This window comes from Bufo gargarizans, chromosome 6, assembly GCF_014858855.1.
Source record: "Bufo gargarizans isolate SCDJY-AF-19 chromosome 6, ASM1485885v1, whole genome shotgun sequence".
Taxonomy (NCBI): Eukaryota; Metazoa; Chordata; class Amphibia; order Anura; family Bufonidae; genus Bufo; species Bufo gargarizans.
Window position 1 is genome coordinate 352,496,531 of NC_058085.1, and position 18,680 is coordinate 352,515,210.

Consider the following 18,680-nt stretch of genomic DNA (forward strand, 5'->3'; position numbering starts at 1 on the left):
GAAGTTTGTTCTTTTCCTTCTGAAGTAAAAGTAATTTGTACAAAAGAGTATGAAACTATTAAATTCAATATGTGTTCCCCGGGGTTTGTTAGTTTAAAACGTTCTGTCTTCTCTTTCTAGGTACACTTACATTATCACGCTTTTTCTAAAGCATCTGACAAAGATTACTTTTCCCTCAATGTAAGTACTGAGCCATCTGCCTGCACTCATGAATCCCAGAAGAAGTTTGATGTTCATGTGGATGTCAGGTGAGAGAAAATTCACAAGAATACCACAGTGCACAAATTTGACACTTCTAGTAGTATCCAGACGTCTGATGTGCCAGGTTTATGCAGTTACTTATTTTTATATTGTGTCATGCCCCTTGTTTTTTTTTTTTTTAAGACATTCTCAATACTATTTGTACCTCCAAATAGAAGCATTTATACCTTTTGCACCTTACATTATGGCGACCAAGATCTTTGGCAAAATCCTTGCTAGAAGGATCTAGAATACTGTTATTTATCTCCCTTCAAGGGGTTTTCCCATCTCAGACAATGGGGGCATATTGCTAGGATATGCCCCCATTGTCTGATAGGTGTGTGTCCCACCGCTGGGACCCGCACCTACAATGAGAACGGAGTCGGGAAATGAACGGAGGGAGCACTGCCCATGCGCAGCCACCCTCCATTCATTTCTATGGAGCCACCAAAAATAGCCGAGAGCTGGCTCGGCTATTGCCGTCTGCCCCATAGAAATTAATGGGAGCATGGGCCGCGCATGCGCGGTGCGCTCCCATTCACTTCTATGGGAGCAGCGCTTGGTGGTGGACGGACCCCGGGAAATCCAGGGTCCTCCAGCCACAGCGCTCCCCACTTCGTCCTCGTTGTAGGTGTGGGTCCCAGCGGTGGGGGGCAATGGGGGGCAAATCCTAGCAATATGCCTCCATTGTCTGAGATGGGAATACCCCTTTAAAGGGGGTACTCTAACATTTTAATATTGATGGTCTATCCTCAGGATAAGCCATCAATATCTGATCATCAGGGGTCTGCGGTAAGCTGTTGTGCAGTAGTGGATGGAGTTGGTTACTGCGACACTGATTCTATTGAAGTAAATAGGAGCAGCATTCAGTAACCAGCTCTGCTCACTACACCGTAAACACACCTGAGTAGTTCCGGCGCCAACTTCCAGCACCAGAGCTACAGATCTAGCAGTGGGCTAACATGTTAACCTGACTTAGTTATTCAGACAGTGGATTTAGACTGCCCGATTTTCGGGTAAATTATTGGGAACAAGCGAAACGCTCATTCATCGGGGGATCCTGTCATTCGTGCAAGCACATCAATCATTGTTTCTGGGCAGCAGATCATGCTTTCACATGGACAAAACAGACAATTACCGGGAATGAATCAAACTTTCCTGATAACTGATCATGTGAAGAGATGATAGCTGCATCTACAGAAAGCCGCAACAGCTGTCTCCTCTGTATGGGGACCAGTGATCGCCACTGTGATCACCCATCCCCATACAGATTAACTGTTTCTTGGCAGCAGATCCCTGTTTACACAGCATGATCTGCTAACCAGAAACAAAGATTGGGTGCTAGCCAAAAGATGCAATCACTCCATAAATGAGTGTTTGTCATTTTAAAACCCAAATCTGAGGGCAGTATATAATAGAGGAGGAAATGCTGAGCTCGGCGATATAAGGTTTCTATGATTTTGTTCAGTATGTTCATGTTAAAAGCTGTGTAATAGCCCGTATCCAAAATGAAGCCTGTGAGTCCTGCTTCCCCTGTCCACAGACATTGATTGAAAGCATTATCTGTATACATTTATAGCTGTCAATGTGTGTGGGCCAAGCAGGACTCACAGGCTTTCTCTACGCATTGTGGAAGCATTAAAATACCGTATGAAATCATAGAAAACCATATAATCCTGCAGGATCCCATCCTCTATCCCATGCTACTCTCAGAGAGGAGACTTGACAGAGCCACTTGAGCTACTGCTTTTGATTCATTTGTATTCAATGCTGTTTCTTGATCCTATTTTTATACCTTACTTTTGAAACACAAGTGCCTTCATCTGAAATCTATATTATCTGTAGATATACTGGAAAGCGAGAAAACACCAACATGGCACTGATCCTAATTGAGCCTCCATCAGGATACATTCCTGATAAAAAGAGTCTTGAAAAGGTGAGGAACGTTCGGTAGAATCAGATAAGACACATAATCAACTCTCTGAACAAACTATATTTATTAAAATGGTTGTCCAGTTTATATTAAAGGGGTTGTGCAGTCATTTATATTGATGACCCATCTTCAGGATAGGTCATCAACATCTGATTAGCAGGGGTCCAACACCTGGCACCCCAGCCAATCAGCTGTTTGACGAGGAGACAGCGGCGTAGTGTTATTACAAATACTCTCCCAATTCAAGTGAAGGGCGCGAGTACTCATCATTACACTGCACTTCGGAGACTATGTGCAGTGTAAGGCTACATTTACACGAACGTATTTTGTTTCCATGTCCGTTCGGTATGTCTGTTCTGTAGCCCCACAAAAAGATAGAACATGTTCTATTCTTGTCTGTTTTGCTGACAAGGATAGGCATGGTTACAATGGATCCATAAAAAAAAACGGGTGCTATACGGAAAGTCAGAAAAATGAAAGAAAACCGGCACTCCCCCAAAAAATCTTTGCTGGTGATAGGTTTATTGGTCACTCATATTAGGGTGACTCATATTGCTGCTCACTTCTTGTTTGAAAAAGGCCCTAGTGAGTGCCGAAACGCCGCGCGTCACCCTAATATGAGTGACCAATAAATCTATCACCAGCAAAGATTTTGGGGAGTGCCGGTTTTCTTTCATTTTTCTGATTTGGGGATTACGTCCACACAAACCGAGCACCCCTTAACCAGCACGCTGTGCCGCCTGACTTCATCACACGCTATACGGAAAGTCATCCTTTTTTTGGCGGATCCGGAATTCTGCGGACCGCAAAGCACATACGGTCATGAGAATGTAGCCTAATGAAGAGGAAGTAGTGCTTGCATGCAGCGCTGCCTCCTCTTCAAACAGCTCATCAGCGGGATGCCGGTTGCTGGGACCTCACTGATCCGATATTGATGACCTATCCTGAGGATAGGTCCTCAATATAAATTGCTGCACAATCCCTTTAAGTCTAAGCATAGGACATGACTAGCTTATCGGCAGTGGTCCGACAGATGGCACCCCTAGCAATCATCTGTAGCTCCATGGCTGGAAATACATAGCTTTATCAACTGTGTAGTGGACAGAGATTCTCATTGACTTTAATGGGAACAGCTTACCATTTGCATATGAATTAAAAGAGCTTTCTCTCCAGAATGAAGTAACTGATGGCTAAGTGAAAGGTATCATTACATTCAACCGAGCTAGTCCTACAAGGCACTGGGGGAGATTTATCAAACTGGTGTAAAGTAGAACTGTCTTTGTTGCCCATAGCAACCAATCAGATACCATCTTTCATTTTCCAAAGAAGCTGTGAAAAATGAAAGGTGGAATCTGATTAGTTGCTATGGGCAACTAAGACAGTTCTACTTTACACCAGTTTGATAAATCATCCCCATTGTGTCTGGTTTTACACGCGATTTACTGGTAATGGAATCCCTTTAAGTGATCATTTCATAACAAAATTAAATCTACTTTCATAGCTGAAACAACATCCAGGCGTCCAAAGAACAGAAGTATCAGCAGAGAAGGTTACCATTTATCTGGATACGGTGAGCAGAACCTGACTACAATAGTGCCAGTAAACAATTCAAGCCTCAGTCAAAGAGAGGCAATTTCTGAGGTTGAGAGTGCAGAGGCAGGGGCGTTAGCAGTATAGTAGATTTTTTTTTAGGCAGGACCCCCATCCCTGACTACTGTACCTCCTAAGATAATAGAAAAGCCACCATCAATGACTTGCTCCTCTAACATTAGGACTGACAATCTCCAAATTCTCAATTTATCCCATTGACAGCTCAGTGACACCGAAATGAAAGTGCTGAACGCTGGTTTGTCTTTTTCCCAACACGCAGATTTAATATTTCTGTTATACCTAAGCTCAAATGGAAAAAGTTTTTTTGCTTCATACGACAAATAAAATTGTGTCTGCAGTTTGAGATAAAACCCAGTGATTTATCACATGTACAACTCCTCACTGACTTGTTTGATGAGGGGCGAAGCAGGCTAGGTGAGGGACCCTTAACTGATTTGCAACTCTCCTCCCAGAAAAATCCTCCTATTAATGACAAGATGGTCATGGAAACTTTTTTGGATGTTGTCACAGATCAATTACACCTTTTGGGTCGATTTTAGATGATGCCCTGGCAGGCAATCTTATTAATAAAACCAAGATGGCCTACCTTCTCCCTAAACATCCATGGTTTGCTTGCTTTTATTGTGAGCCCAAAATCCACAAAGGGGTTAACCCACTGAAAGGAAGACCTATTGTCTCTGGGGTGGGTACTCTCACGCAGAACTTGATGGTCTTTACTGTGAAGAGATCACGTCTATGGGTAGTATGGATGTGAAGGCCCTCTACAGTTCCATTCCTCACAATCAGGGATGCCATGCAATAGAGTACTTCTTTCATCAAAGGGGAGAAGAAAATATTTGGTCACAATTGCTTTATAACCACCCTTCTAGAGTTCATCTTCAGATAATATCTTCACGTTCCATCAGAGAGTTATCCACCATCTCACGCACTTGGTGACGGACAGCCTACCTATGCCAGCCTGTACCTGGGCTGGTGGGAGAGGAACATTGTATTTGGGGAAAGCATGGAAGCCTATTAATCTTGTAGTTTAATGTGACTATGTTACACTGACAAAGTGTTGATTCTCTGCAAAGGCAATGCAGCACAATTTTCACATCTCATGGTAGCCCTTAATATCTATTTACTAGGCATGTTTTTTTACATCTGAAATACAGGCCGACACCACCACATGTCATGATCTTACTATTTACCACAATACTGACAGTAAAATCTTTTCTGGAACATGTGCAAAAAGTACTGCAACCAACAATCTGTTTCAGTGAAAGTCCCAGAGGCTCTTAAGAGGGGCATTCCTAAGGCCAGTATTTAAGATCCTGGAACATATGTTTCACCTTTTTAGATTTAAATCTTGCAACAAATTTTATTTGAGTGACCGATTTGAGAGTAGGGGCCACCTCAAGGGGGTTCTCAAGCAAGCATACTGTGACGAAACCAACCTCGCCACGGTGTTTTGGAGGGGGCTGGTTGCTAGCCTCTTGCCTCAGGATTATGGCCCATAGTAACTTTTAAACCCCTGAACCTATTCCAGGGAATTTTGGATAGGTTTTTCCCCCAAGTTATACTGTTTAAATTGATGTAAGTTATATGTATGGACAATGTAACCTCACAAAGTTGTAACAACTTATAAAAAGTGTAACTTGTCAGCTTGGGAGGAATATGCTGGGTGTGGTTCTATTGTCCCATTGTGTGTTTAAATGGTGTATCTGTCCTGTTGTCTCCACATGTGTATTGGTGATCTCCCCTTTGTCCTGAGAGATAATTGGATTGTCTTCGGTCGTCTCCCAGGTAGAGAGGAGGAAACCATGATGCATTGTGGGGATATGTTGTATCTGTCCTGTGTCGCAGTCTCCCTTCTGGTCCTCTAGGGGGCGGGAACGATTGGTTGCTGTATTTACATTGTGTGTGTTGTGAATTACTGATTGGTTGGATTTCAAAACCCTGTGGGCAGTACTATGTTTGGTTTTTATCAATAAAAGAGGCTGTACTTGAAGTACAGTCAGATCACTGCTGACCCTCAAGACAGAGCCTTGTCTCGTTATTGGGGGGATTCCCTGTATGCTGTTAGAGACTGATTGCCAGGAGTGTAAGCTGATTGGATCCTTTTCCTGTTCGTCTGCTGACAGCTAGTTGTGAGGTTCCAGTTTGGAGTGCTATTTTGTATCCAGTTCGGGAGGTTGGTGTTCTGCAGTAGCTGTGCCTGTCTCTCGGAAAGGGGCATATCGCCTAAATGGATTTTAACACCTTGTCTGCTGAAACGGTCCGTTACATTGGTGGCAGCAGTGGGATCGTTCCTACAGCCAGAAGGACAGCTACAGGAGACACCATTTCTTTGGATTCTACAATTTAAGGGCAACGCATGTCCCAGTACAGCGACCCTAAAAGCCCCAGGATGGAACCAGCAGTGTTATACGAGGAGGAGGACCCGGACTGGAGGGATGCAGACAGAAAGGAAGTCTGGTATGATGCCCTGGAAGATGCCAAGCGGCGGCGAGGTGAGAGTCTCCCCAGTTATGAGCAGCGGCTACAAAAGCGTGTGGCGATGCGGATAGGTCTCTTGGGAGAGCAGCCCCTGGATGACTGGGTAACAGAGCTCCAGAACCTGGTATGTAAGGAGCTTTGGCTAGAGGACGCTTACCAGGCCCTAAGGTGGCATGTCATTCAACATTCCCCCTGGATGGCTGAGCACGACAGACCCGAGGGTGAGGATTATGATGGACCTGGGTTACTATGGGATGCCTTGGAGGAGGACATTGATCTTGGCAGCACGGAGGAGTCTAGGTTTTGGGACATCTACGACTACCGGATGGGCATGCATGATTATGCTGACGAAAGGGAGGTGAGCAAAGACATGATCCACCTGGTAACAAGGGAGTGGGAGCTGGAGCAGACCTACCAACACCTGCTCAGCTCTGTTCATCCCCAACCTACTCGACAAGTAGAGCCAGATCTGCCCTCCTACAACTGGGAAGACTTGCCGGCGATACCCCCTGCTTCCCTACCAACTCCCAAAGTAGGGAACTTCATTGACTGGTTCTGAGAAGACGTCCCGACGGCAGGTAGAGATGGGACCGAAGTCTCTCCACCGGCCCTACAGGGATGCTGGGTAGCCGGGCCAGATCCCCAACCACAGGGGGACAGCACCCCTAACTTCGATGGTGCAGATGGGACCGCGGTCTCTGCACCAGGCCTACCAGGATACTGGACGGCCGGTTCAGATCCCCCACCAACCCTGCAGGAATGCCTGGAGGAGGAGGTAAGCGATTCCTCCTCTCCACAGCTGATCTGCAACAAGGTCCTGGGGATAGGATTTCCTGATCGCATCCCAGCGGAAGAGCTGGCCTCTGGGCAGAGCGCAGTCGGCCTCTGCCCTCCCCTATCCTCTTCTCCAGAGCCGGACTTCGCACAGGCTACCCCAGCGGAAGAGCTGGCCTCTTGGCAGAGCGCAGTCGGCCTCTGCCCTCCCCTATCCTCTTCTTCAGAGCCGGACTCCCCACAAGCGACCCCAGCGGAAGAGCTGGCATCTGGGCAGAGCGCAGTCGGCCTCTGCCCACCAAGTACCTACAGCTCCAAGCTGGAGAACCACAAGGCAGCAAGGAGTCGCAGATGCCCACTCAACAGCTGGGGACATACGGAACAGAGCCAGGCCCCAAAATTCAACAGGTCCAGTATGGGGTTGTGGTTGGACTGCCAGACTAACTCAGGTACTGACCTTGAGGTCAGGTATCTGGTTAGTCTTCCCTGGAAGGGGGAGATGTGTGACGAAACCAACCTCGCCACGGTGTTTTGGAGGGGGCTGGTTGCTAGCCTCTTGCCTCAGGATTATGGCCCATAGTAACTTTTAAACCCCTGAACTTATTCCAGGGAATTTTGGATAGGTTTGTCCCCCAAGTTATACTGTTTAAATTGATGTAAGTTATATGTATGGACAATGTAACCTCACAAAGTTGTAACAACTTATAAAAAGTGTAACTTGTCAGCTTGGGAGGAATATGCTGGGTGTGGTTCTATTGTCCCATTGTGTGTTTAAATGGTGTATCTGTCCTGTTGTCTCCACATGTGTATTGGTGATCTCCCCTTTGTCCTGAGAGATAATTGGATTGTCTTCGGTCGTCTCCCAGGTAGAGAGGAGGAAACCATGATGCATTGTGGGGATATGTTGTATCTGTCCTGTGTCGCAGTCTCCCTTCTGGTCCTCTAGGGGGCGGGAACGATTGGTTGCTGTATTTACATTGTGTGTGTTGTTAATTACTGATTGGTTGGATTTCAAAACCCTGTGGGCAGTACTATGTTTGGTTTTTATCAATAAAAGAGGCTGTACTTGAAGTACAGTCAGATCACTGCTGACCCTCAAGACAGAGCCTTGTCTCGTTATTGGGGGGATTCCCTGTATGCTGTTAGAGACTGATTGCCAGGAGTGTAAGCTGATTGGATCCTTTTCCTGTTCGTCTGCTGACAGCTAGTTGTGAGGTTCCAGTTTGGAGTGCTATTTTGTATCCAGTTCGGGAGGTTGGTGTTCTGCAGTAGCTGTGCCTGTCTCTCGGAAAGGGGCATATCGCCTAAACGGATTTTAACCCCTTGTCTGCTGAAACGGTCCGTTACACATACTACCACTCATGCAATAGCAATCACACCCAAGTTAAAGACATCATCCAAAAATGTTAGCGAATTTGGAGGACGGACCCTGATTTAGGCCATCTGGAGGGCCAGGACCCACTTATTACATATCAAAGGTGCTGTAATATTAAAGATAGGCCGGTTTATATGTTTTTTTTCAACCATAGGCCAATTAGGCTGGATTACCCGCCAAAATATTGGGCACCTATAGGTGTGGGTGCTGTATAGCCTGTAGATCTATTGATATAGGAAAGAACTTCCTATGTTCTGTCACCAATGAGCAGTATTTTATTATATCCTTCATCAACTGTCAATATATTGAAGAATGTCGTCTTCAATATATTGACAAACTATTAGGGAACTGAGGTCGCAATGGAAAACATTTGGCAGACATCCATAATAAAGCAGACACCCCCATTGTACAATGCATATCAAACCCAACAAGGAGACCCCATGGTCTTCATGTTTTGGGGGATGGAACACGTGTGATGTTTCACACTTTATTACTAACAGTATCTCAGAATTTCCCTAAATTACAAGTTCTCCAAAATAGTTAGAAAATATATTGTGATCTGCTAAAAACAACCCCTTACAAATACATAGACAGGAACATAAACGTTCAGTGTCTGCTTCATGTACCATACAGTATATGCAAACATAGCAAGCAAAGCCCCTCAGACAAAGCCTGTTACAGCCCCCGAAATGCAGGCAGCAGTCCCTGCCGTAAGGGCAGCCTCTGCCCCCAGCAAAAACTCACCTGTGTTCCACTTCCTGTATTTAAATTGTTAAGAGCAAGAGGATGTAGTAGTAGTAGCAGCAGAGACTGGATGTCTCAGCACTGCTGCCACCTGGTGGCTGTATATCCGATACAGTACATGAGTAACCTCACAGGAGGACACTGCAAAACTCACAAAGGACTGTAAAGGCCACCATACACATTAGCACATTAGTGCATTGTTAGCCGAACCCGAAATCCACCGGGAACGGCAGGTTTAGCTGACAGTGTATTGTGTGTAGGCAGCTGTCGGGGTGAGGAGAATTGGGCAAAAGGAATATTTTCGGCCAATCCTTTTGTTCTTCTGCGAAAAAAGAGGTGTCTGGCAGCGGCTTTCTCCTCTCTCTCCATTGAATACACATACATGTCCGGCAGAGTCGGGAGACATAGCTGTCCATTGAATGATCGTTCTGCCGACACCATTTGAAGGTGTTTGACCATCTTAAGTATATGGATCTGTGAGGAATACATCATCTAGAATCCAAATAAAACTTAATGAAAATTGCTGACCTTCCAGCCCTGGATCTTTCTCCCAAAAATGCCTTACTTCCTTCAATTCTGTTCTCCCGCAGCTCACCCATGCAACTGAAAGTTATGTTCTTTCTCTGGAACAAGAGTCAAATGTAGAGAATCTTCAGCCCGCCACTGTTGTAGTCCATGATTATTATTTTCCAGGTATGAGAAAATATAAGGGGATAAAGTACAATATTCATGTATTTACATATTAGTAATGTATTCTGTAAAATTCTGTATTTGGGAAACCCTTTGCCACGAGCTGAAATTTGCTGTCTAAAGCTAAAATATAATATCCTGATACAGCTGTGATAAATATGTTGGATCAAGTGAAGATTATTTTAAAATCTAAAACAAGCAATGCACTCTGTACAATCATTAGTAAAGTATCACAAAAAATATTAGCAGGAGGGGACAGGTCCTTCATTTATGTGAGGTGAAATTCTAGGGGGACATGAATTTCACTTGATCCAATATGTTTAGTTTACTGTTTATTTCTTGTCCCATTGAGTGTACAGGTAAAACTCGAAATATTAGAATATCGTGCAAAAGTCCATTTATTTCAGTAATGCAAATTAAAAGGAATTGCATTAATGCAGCCTAAAATTGGAATTTTGTGAAAAGGTTCAATATTCTAGGCTTAAAGTGTCACACTCTAGTCAGCTAATTAATCCATACCCCCTGAGCAAAGGGTACCTCAAAATTGTGACTTTGGGGTTTCATAAGCTGTAAGCCATAATCATCCAAATTATAACAAATAAAGGCTTGAAATGTCTCGCTGCACACAGCTGTTTGAGAAGACACTAGCACCCCTGTGAGCACTGCGGACTTCTCCGTTCTCACCAAGCACAGAGCCGTACATTGTATAGCGGTTGTGCTTGGTGTCGCGCTCAGCCCCATTCATGCTGGGTAAGCTGTGAGAAGGTAGCAGTGCTCACAGGGACGCTAGTGTCTTCTTAAACAGCTTTACGATGGGGCTCCCAGGTGTTAGACCCCCCCACCGATCAGATACTGGTGGCCTATCCTGAGGATAGGTCATCAGTATCAAAATATTGGATAACTGCTTTAACTTCCGCAGTAACATTATTACTAAGGTCCTCCTATGTGCAATAAAAATGTCACATGATGTGAGTACAACTACATCGGTTCTGAAGAAGTTCTTCAAACAGGACAGAGACAACGTTATGGAAAAGTGTAGATCCGTATTTGGTTACAAAAAAAGTGTCAAATGCTGATCATACCCAGGGCTCTATTGAATCCATTATAGAAACATGGAAAGAATATGGCACAACTATAAACCTAACAAGAGAAGAGAACCCCTGAAAACTCCCAGATCGAGCAAGGAGGGTATTAATCAGAGATACAACAGACAACAGAGAAGAAGCTCCAAAGATCCACCGTGGAGCTGGAAATGCTGTATCTGTCCACAGGATTACTATAAGCCATACACTCCAAAGACTGGGGCTTTTTGGAGGAGTGGCAGAAATAAAAACTGCCGATAGACCTAGGTAGGGGCAGGAGACAAGAGGTAATAAGTATCTCTGTCACTGATTATAATCAATGGAGTACTGTAAAATGAACTGTTCTTGCATCGAGGGGTGCTTCTGGCTCATTGTATGAGCACCTCCCTTTCCTTGCCATAAGTAACGGCTGTAGCATCCAACTAGGAGACCGCTAGAGCAGAGGAGAAGGACTGAATCAGCCTATAACCTGAGGCTGCTGAAGGCTCGCCCCCCAATGCATTGAAAGATTATTTTTACAGCACTCCAGTGATTAGAAGGGAGGACAGAGGTATGTATTACCTCCTGTCTCCTGCCATTGCCTATGTCTATGCTGACAAACTTCTGTTAACACAATTTATGATAAATCATATGTTATTATCAGTGAGTCTCACATTCCTGCTGTATATTATCTCTCTATTACAGAGGAGCATGCTGTGGCCGAGTACAACGCCCCCTGCTGTGGAGGTAAGGAATGAGCCAACGATTCGTTCCATCTGAGTAGTCATTTTTTCGCCTGCATTCTATATTATCAGTAAAACTGTAAACCTGTCTTCATCAGGGAGACCCCCTTTGAAACATGTTACCCTGTTTATTTTTAGCAGTTAATTTTTAATAAAAGTCCACTTTTATTAGTGCTCCCTATTCCCGTTTTTATTCAGTATTATTGGCCCTTCGTGTCTGGACCTCTTAAGAGTATTTCCAGCCAGAGGGAGCGGCTTCTGTTCTGGATTGGCTTCTCCTGCCCTGGGTTCCACCTAGAGATATGTCTGCACTTAAAGATTTCATCCAGTGAGCAGGTTTTTCACGTGGACAGGGGTGTTATTTATATAGCCCTCACACATTCCGTGTGCCGTGTCGGCCCCTAATAGAAAAGTCTTATCCTAGATATGTTCTATCATTTTGCAGACGCCACAGAATAGACATGCGGATGTGGACAGCACAAGGAGTCTGTATCTTTTGCAGGCCCATTAAAGTTAATGGGTCCGCATCTGACCGGCAAAAATTTAGGATTGGATGCGGACTAAAAATATGTTTATGTTTATGAGCCCTACTAAATTGTGTATTAATGACAATTATCTTTTATTTGAAGACACATGAACACTACTTTTAGGCCTTCTCTGCACATTTTTTTCTACTTTTTTGTAGCATATAAAAAAGTCATATATTTTTTGTAGCTTTTTTTTCTGTTCAAGACATACATTTTCAATGCATTTTTGTAGTCCTATAGATAAACTTATGGGAAAAGTGCCAGAAAATTCAGCGATATCTAGACCATACTGCATTTTGGGGAAAAAACACACCAGCAGAGCAGAAAAAACACAATAAAAAAAAACATCTTGGCCCAGATTTACCAATGTGTCTGCCACTTGGTAGGCTTGTCTGAAAGTGGTGGAGCCTAAATGGAAGGGACATGGTCTAAGGTCTGCCTTTTTGCATCCAAATTGTCCCACAATACTGACACAAAATGCTGTCTCAAAATAAGCCAGCCAATAGTTGGTATAGAGCTTGACAAAAGTGTCTATCCCTGCACCACATTTATCATCCAGCCTGGGCCATTGTAATAAATCTGGGGAATGGTCTGGACAAACTTTTTAAGCTTACGCCATCTATAGGATTAGTAAATTTGGGCCTATGTGTGGAAGAATGACCAGAGGTAAATTTACTTTTTTAAATAAAAGTGATACAGGGACAGTCAGCTCCTGAGTATTCTTGCATGATAAACACTATATGGCAGTCTGTTAATAAAACGTGGCCACATGCTATTGCTGAATGGGAAAGACTGAGTGGGACTCCCTTCTCCCCAGGGGTGGATTGGCCATAGACCTTACAGGGAAGTTTCCCAGTGGGCCAATGCCCAGGGGGCTGCCTGGGCCCTCCTCGCGGCCGGCCAGTGGATGTTTTTGGGATGTATTTTGTGCGGCTGGCAGTATTTAGTGATGATATAAAAATAGAAGTGGGGCACTCTCTTAAGTAGAGGGATCTTTATTACAGGTAAATTACAATAAATTCACAATATATAATAGATATTAAAATTCTACAATATTTAAAACAGCAGAGGATAAAAAGGGGTAACAATCCAACAATAAATATAAATTGAATTAAATTACAATCAGCATAAATATAGATCCCAATTTATGATAAAAAAGATATTTGAATATTCGAATATTCAATAATAATCGAATGAATATTCGTGAAAATCTTATCATTCACTGGTATTCGCTTGGCGTGTTTGTTCACATACGAGATATTAAAGAGATAAATAATCGGATGGAAGATTGTTTTGGATTATGACCAGTCTCTTGTATACATCGATCGATGGCTAGTACAAAGTTCTCATACTGTGAATGATCGTGAACTGTCGAATAGTCAGCTTACGAAATTGTATCAAAGCACATGCGTATAATAATGACCAAAGTTCCAAGCATGTATGACTTTCGATGATTCGAGCAGGCAATATAGTAACTGCTAATAAGCACAGCGGCGTCCCGCTGTATTTAATTGAAAAGAAATCGCTTATGTAGGATATATGTAATCTTACCCGGAGGTCTTTAAACTGGACGATGAGCCCTCGACTCGGCGTACTTAACTTTTAGAGTCCCGGTCTCAAGGGCTGTTGCTTCAGATTTGAATTTTCGCGCCAATCGAATTGTTTGCTCCACGCGGTCTTAATATCTCCAATGTCGTGGTGCTTGATTTGGCAATTCCTTATTCTTATGGCGATGTCCAGGCCTCATCGGTGTTACAGTGTCCTTTCTTTCCTTAAAGGGGGGATTCACACCAGACGCGTTTCGGGGATTTTAAAGCATTGACCCTTTCCTCAGTGGTTAACATCCCCCTTCTGATGTTCCGCTTTTATAGTGGATGAAGAGTGTATAAAGGACTGGTCTGGAATACCAATTTTTATTTTAGGGATTGGGATCCGCATATGTTTCTTTCAACTTAGAAATATATATGTTAAAAACATCATGATCACAATAAATATCCACTAAGTGGATATTTCTTCTCAACTAATGTGGAATAGTTGAGAAGAAATATCCACTTAGTGTTTTTAACAATTTTGAATATCTCCATGTCCTTAAATTATTGTAAGGGAGTTAAAAATGAATCCTCTTGAAGAATCTGTTGAAAAGACACAATATTTAGAAAAAACGCACCGGAAACGCATTTAAAACCGCATGCGATACCGGTGCGTTTTTTATAATATGTGACCCTAAAGGGGATGTTGATCAATTGTGCGAAGGTTCCCTCATGTAATTATAGTGTTAGGAATATTGTCCATTTAATGTTTTTACAATGCTTTTAATGTTTTTAAAGTTTTTATGTCCCAGACTTATCGTAAGAGGCTAGAAAATGAATCCTTTAGATAAACCCCTTGGAAACATCAAATTTTTTAAGAAAACGCACAGGAAACGCATTAAAACCGCATGCGATACCAGTGCGTTTTTCATAGCAGTTGATTCCAAGGGAGCTGGTGAACAACTGTATGCAAGTTCTTTTATGTAATTTATTGTGATCATGATGTTTTTAACATATATATTTCTAAGTTGAAAGAAACATATGCGGATCCCAATCCCTAAAAAAAAAATTGGTATTCCAGACCAGTCCTTTATACACTCTTCATCCACTATAAAAGCGGAACATCAGAAGGGGGATGTTAACCACTGAGGAAGGGGTCAATGCTTTAAAATCCCTGAAACGCGTCTGGTGTGAATCCCCCCTTTAAGGAAAGAAAGGACACTGTAACACCGATGAGGCCTGGACATCGCCATAAGAATAAGGAATTGCCAAATCAAGCACCACGACATTGGAGATATTAAGACCGCGTGGAGTAAACAATTCGATTGGCGCGAAAATTCAAATCTGGAGCAACAGCCCTTGAGACCGGGACTCTAAAAGTTAAGTACGCCGAGTCGAGGGCTCATCGTCCAGTTTAAAGACCTCCGGGTAAGATTACATATATCCTACATAAGCGATTTATTTTCAATTAAATACAGCGGGACGCCGCTGTGCTTATTAGCAGTTACTATATTGCCTGCTCGAATGATCGAAAGTCATACATGCTTGGAACTTTGGTCATTATTATACGCATGTGCTTTGATACAATTTCGTAAGCTGACTATTCGACAGTTCGCGATCATTCACAGTATGAGAACTTTGTACTAGCCATCGATCGATGTATACAAGAGACTGGTCATAATCCAAAACAATCTTCCATCCGATTATTTATCTCCTTAATATCTCGTATGTGAACAAACACCCCAAGCGAATACCAGTGAATGATAAGATTTTCACGAATATTCATTTGATTATTATTGAATATTCGAATATTCGAATATCTTTTTTATCATAAATTGGGATCTTTATTTATGCTGATTGTAATTTAATTCAATTTATTTTTATTGTTGGATTGTTACCCCTTTTTATCCTCTGCTGTCTTAAATATTGTTGAATTTTTATATCTATTATATATTGTCAATTTATTGTAATTTACCTGTAATAAAGATCCCACTACTTAAGAGAGTGCCCCACTTCTATTTTTATATTATTTCCACATTATCAGACTGGGTGTTGTCTGTTAGTGGGAGCACCTCTGTTGGATCTCCACCCCATTCGAGTGCGACATTACCTCATAAGTATTTAGTGATGGTCTGTGGTATTTGGCTCTGTTAGGTGGTATAATGTGCCACAAAAAGGTATTTTTGGCCCTGGCTTCCATCAATTTGAGCGCAACTACAAAACAGGGCCACTTTTACTATTTTTTCCAGGGCCATTTTAAGTTCCCAGTCCTGCTCCTCCCATACGTATTTGGCTTCTAAAGGGACATTTTTAAAGAGCTCCCTAATAGTAATGGCTATATTGATGATCCCTAATGACTTGTCTACATTCAGTCGTAGCTCACTGTGATGTAAAGGTCGATGAGAGAGGTGATTGTGGACGCCCCGGTATAACAAAGGAGGAATGTGAAGGGAAAGGCTGCTGCTTCAATTCCAGCATCTACTCATCTAAATGGTGTTTCTTCAAAGGTTTGACTTCTTAATATCTTTATAATACTTATACTTTTCTTTAAAATAAAAAATAGCCATTATTCACCTCATTAATCCCCAGTCACTGCCTTTCTGATGCTACTCCATGCTCGTCTCCATGCCCTTGCTCAACACATAGAAAATTTATTTAAAATGTTGGCTCAGCCAATCGTGGCCTGAAACAGGTCACCACTTTCCAATGTGTTAATATCAGTTCCTGTGCAGCATCCAGGATACAACATACCATCCCTCTTGCTTCCATACATAATTGTTCCATTTTCATATTCAGGATAGCTAATTCAGTGGATGCTGGTATAACATAAACCTACAATTTTGATTCAAATACTTAGTGCCCAAAACAACTAACTATATTTCACACTTCCACAAAACATGGAACAAATCACCTCCAGCATAAGCTCAGAGGGTGGGAGTTTTAGAGGATGAGGCAGATGGTGATCTTACAGCAGAAGTCCTGTTACAGTTCATTCTCCAGTTCCAGCATATATCTGATTTACTTTTAATCTGGACAGAAATCATTTTATTACACATCTGTGACTGGACAGCCCTTTCCTATCCATAGTTTCCCCTTCTATGTCTCTTTTAGAAGTCTCATGCTCATACTTAAAAATTTTATCTACCGTATTAGATCCCATTTGTGCGCTATACTTTCCAACTCCCATTGGCTGCCTGTTGAAGTTACTCTTTAGAAACAAAGCATACTAACCTTGTGTTGGAACAGATATTTTCTAATGAAAGTGCCCTTTTTTTTATCCTGAACATGGATTTTCAACACAGAATCAACATTCGTTACTCATTTCTGGACACCCCACCCCTTTTTTTTTTTCGTAACACTATCTCCCTTTGGAAAATCCCTTTTTAGATTTGGATTTCTCCTTTAGAGAACTTCCTAATCTATGTACAGTTATGGCATTTCCTCTTATTTTAGTGTTTATTTGCTAGTGTAATCAAAAACACTATCATTTATAAGGACATTACATTCCTGTAGCTAGGTCCTTGCCATTTTTGAAATAATGTTATGACACTTATGAACTTACCTTTGAGAAGACGTATGTCTATTAACAGCCCACGGTTAAAGGGTTTTTCCAATAGTTTAATATTAATAGCCTATCTTCAGGATAGACCATCAATATCTGAGAAATCAGGATCCAACTCACGGCACCCCTGTTAAGTAACTGTTCTACAGCAAATGCAGTAGCCCTGGGACTGTGCGGCTCCATCCATTTCTGTAGTAGACAGAGCTTATAACTGCAGAATACTCCTATTCATTTAAATCCAGAAATAATAAGCATCGAAAAATGATGAGACATTAGTTGATATTATATATACATATTGATTTCATGAAGGTAGAAAAAGAGAATGCACTGAATTTATAAAGTTTTAAGATGAAGCTTCTAACAACTAGTTACGTGCTCCATAAATATAACTAATTTGGTGCAAAAATGAATTTATTTGAACATATATTGATTTCATGTCTTCTATTTCTCATAGGATTTAAGAAGATAGAAGTCACTGAACACTAAGAATTATAATATACAGTGACCCTACTCGGGGACCAGAAACTACACCAGTGTCCTCTGCTGGGGAAGAGTAGACCATGACAACTATATAAAGTCTTCTATTTTATCTTCTGTCTCCTTTAATGGAACACTTAATAAAAAGCTTCCAACATCTAAAGTTTGTGTTAAGAATTAATTAAGAACATGATAATCATGTACAGTAGTACAGTACCTGTAGTGACTGGCTCAAAACAGTAGTTCAAAGAAAGACAACCTTATTTGGATTTGACGTTGGAGCTGTAATTGAGCAAATCGATTCTAAGCTAATGGGATTCGTCACGAATTTCACAAAAATTATTTTGCAAACTAATCCAAAGTGTGGACGAATCACGCAAAAATGTGATCACAATTTTACTTTTACAGGGAAACAGGGCAAGGAGGATAAAAATGGAGAGTCACATGAACCTGAGAGGGCCCAGGCTGGTGGGCTTTCCCACAATGCTATTTTGTGGAAGCCTTTCAGCCAAATAGGTGTAAAGATGGCCTTGCGGATTGCCCGGCGGTCGATTTGTGGCGAACTTTGCTTGTTTGCGGTTCGCCGAACGGACGAACATATGCCGATGTCCGCCGGCTCCATATTCTTTGCATTGTGCAGAACTTTGACCCATGACACATCCATCAGGTGGTACAGGACAGCCAATTAAGACGTTTCAGCACATGGACACACCCCCTACACTATAAATAAACCCGATCTGGCAGCCATTTTACATTATTTTTTTGCCAGTGTAGGGGGAGGTTGCTGTGTGGAGCAGACTGTTAGGGACACCAAATGCTAGCTAATATGGCCACAAAAGTCCTTTTAAGGTCTGGTATAGGTGTGCTATCGATAGGTGTGACTTATAGAGGGGTGTGATATACTTATAATATACTTTCTAACATAGAAAGCATATT

General features: G+C 42.3%; 1 protein-coding gene across 1 annotated transcript in view; it reads left to right on the top strand.

Annotated features, from left to right (window-relative positions):
- The window catches only part of LOC122942211 (ovostatin-like), a 168,264-nt gene extending 150,357 nt beyond the window's left edge, over nt 1–17,907 (top strand). The window contains exons 28-34 of the mRNA XM_044299711.1: nt 121–248; nt 2,086–2,176; nt 3,675–3,743; nt 9,746–9,848; nt 11,612–11,653; nt 16,078–16,212; nt 17,722–17,907. Of these exons, the coding sequence (XP_044155646.1) occupies nt 121–248; nt 2,086–2,176; nt 3,675–3,743; nt 9,746–9,848; nt 11,612–11,653; nt 16,078–16,212; nt 17,722–17,753 (600 nt within the window). The 3' untranslated portion in view covers nt 17,754–17,907. The remainder of the gene's footprint in view (nt 1–120; nt 249–2,085; nt 2,177–3,674; nt 3,744–9,745; nt 9,849–11,611; nt 11,654–16,077; nt 16,213–17,721) is intronic.
- The last annotated feature ends 773 nt before the right edge of the window (nt 17,908–18,680 follow it).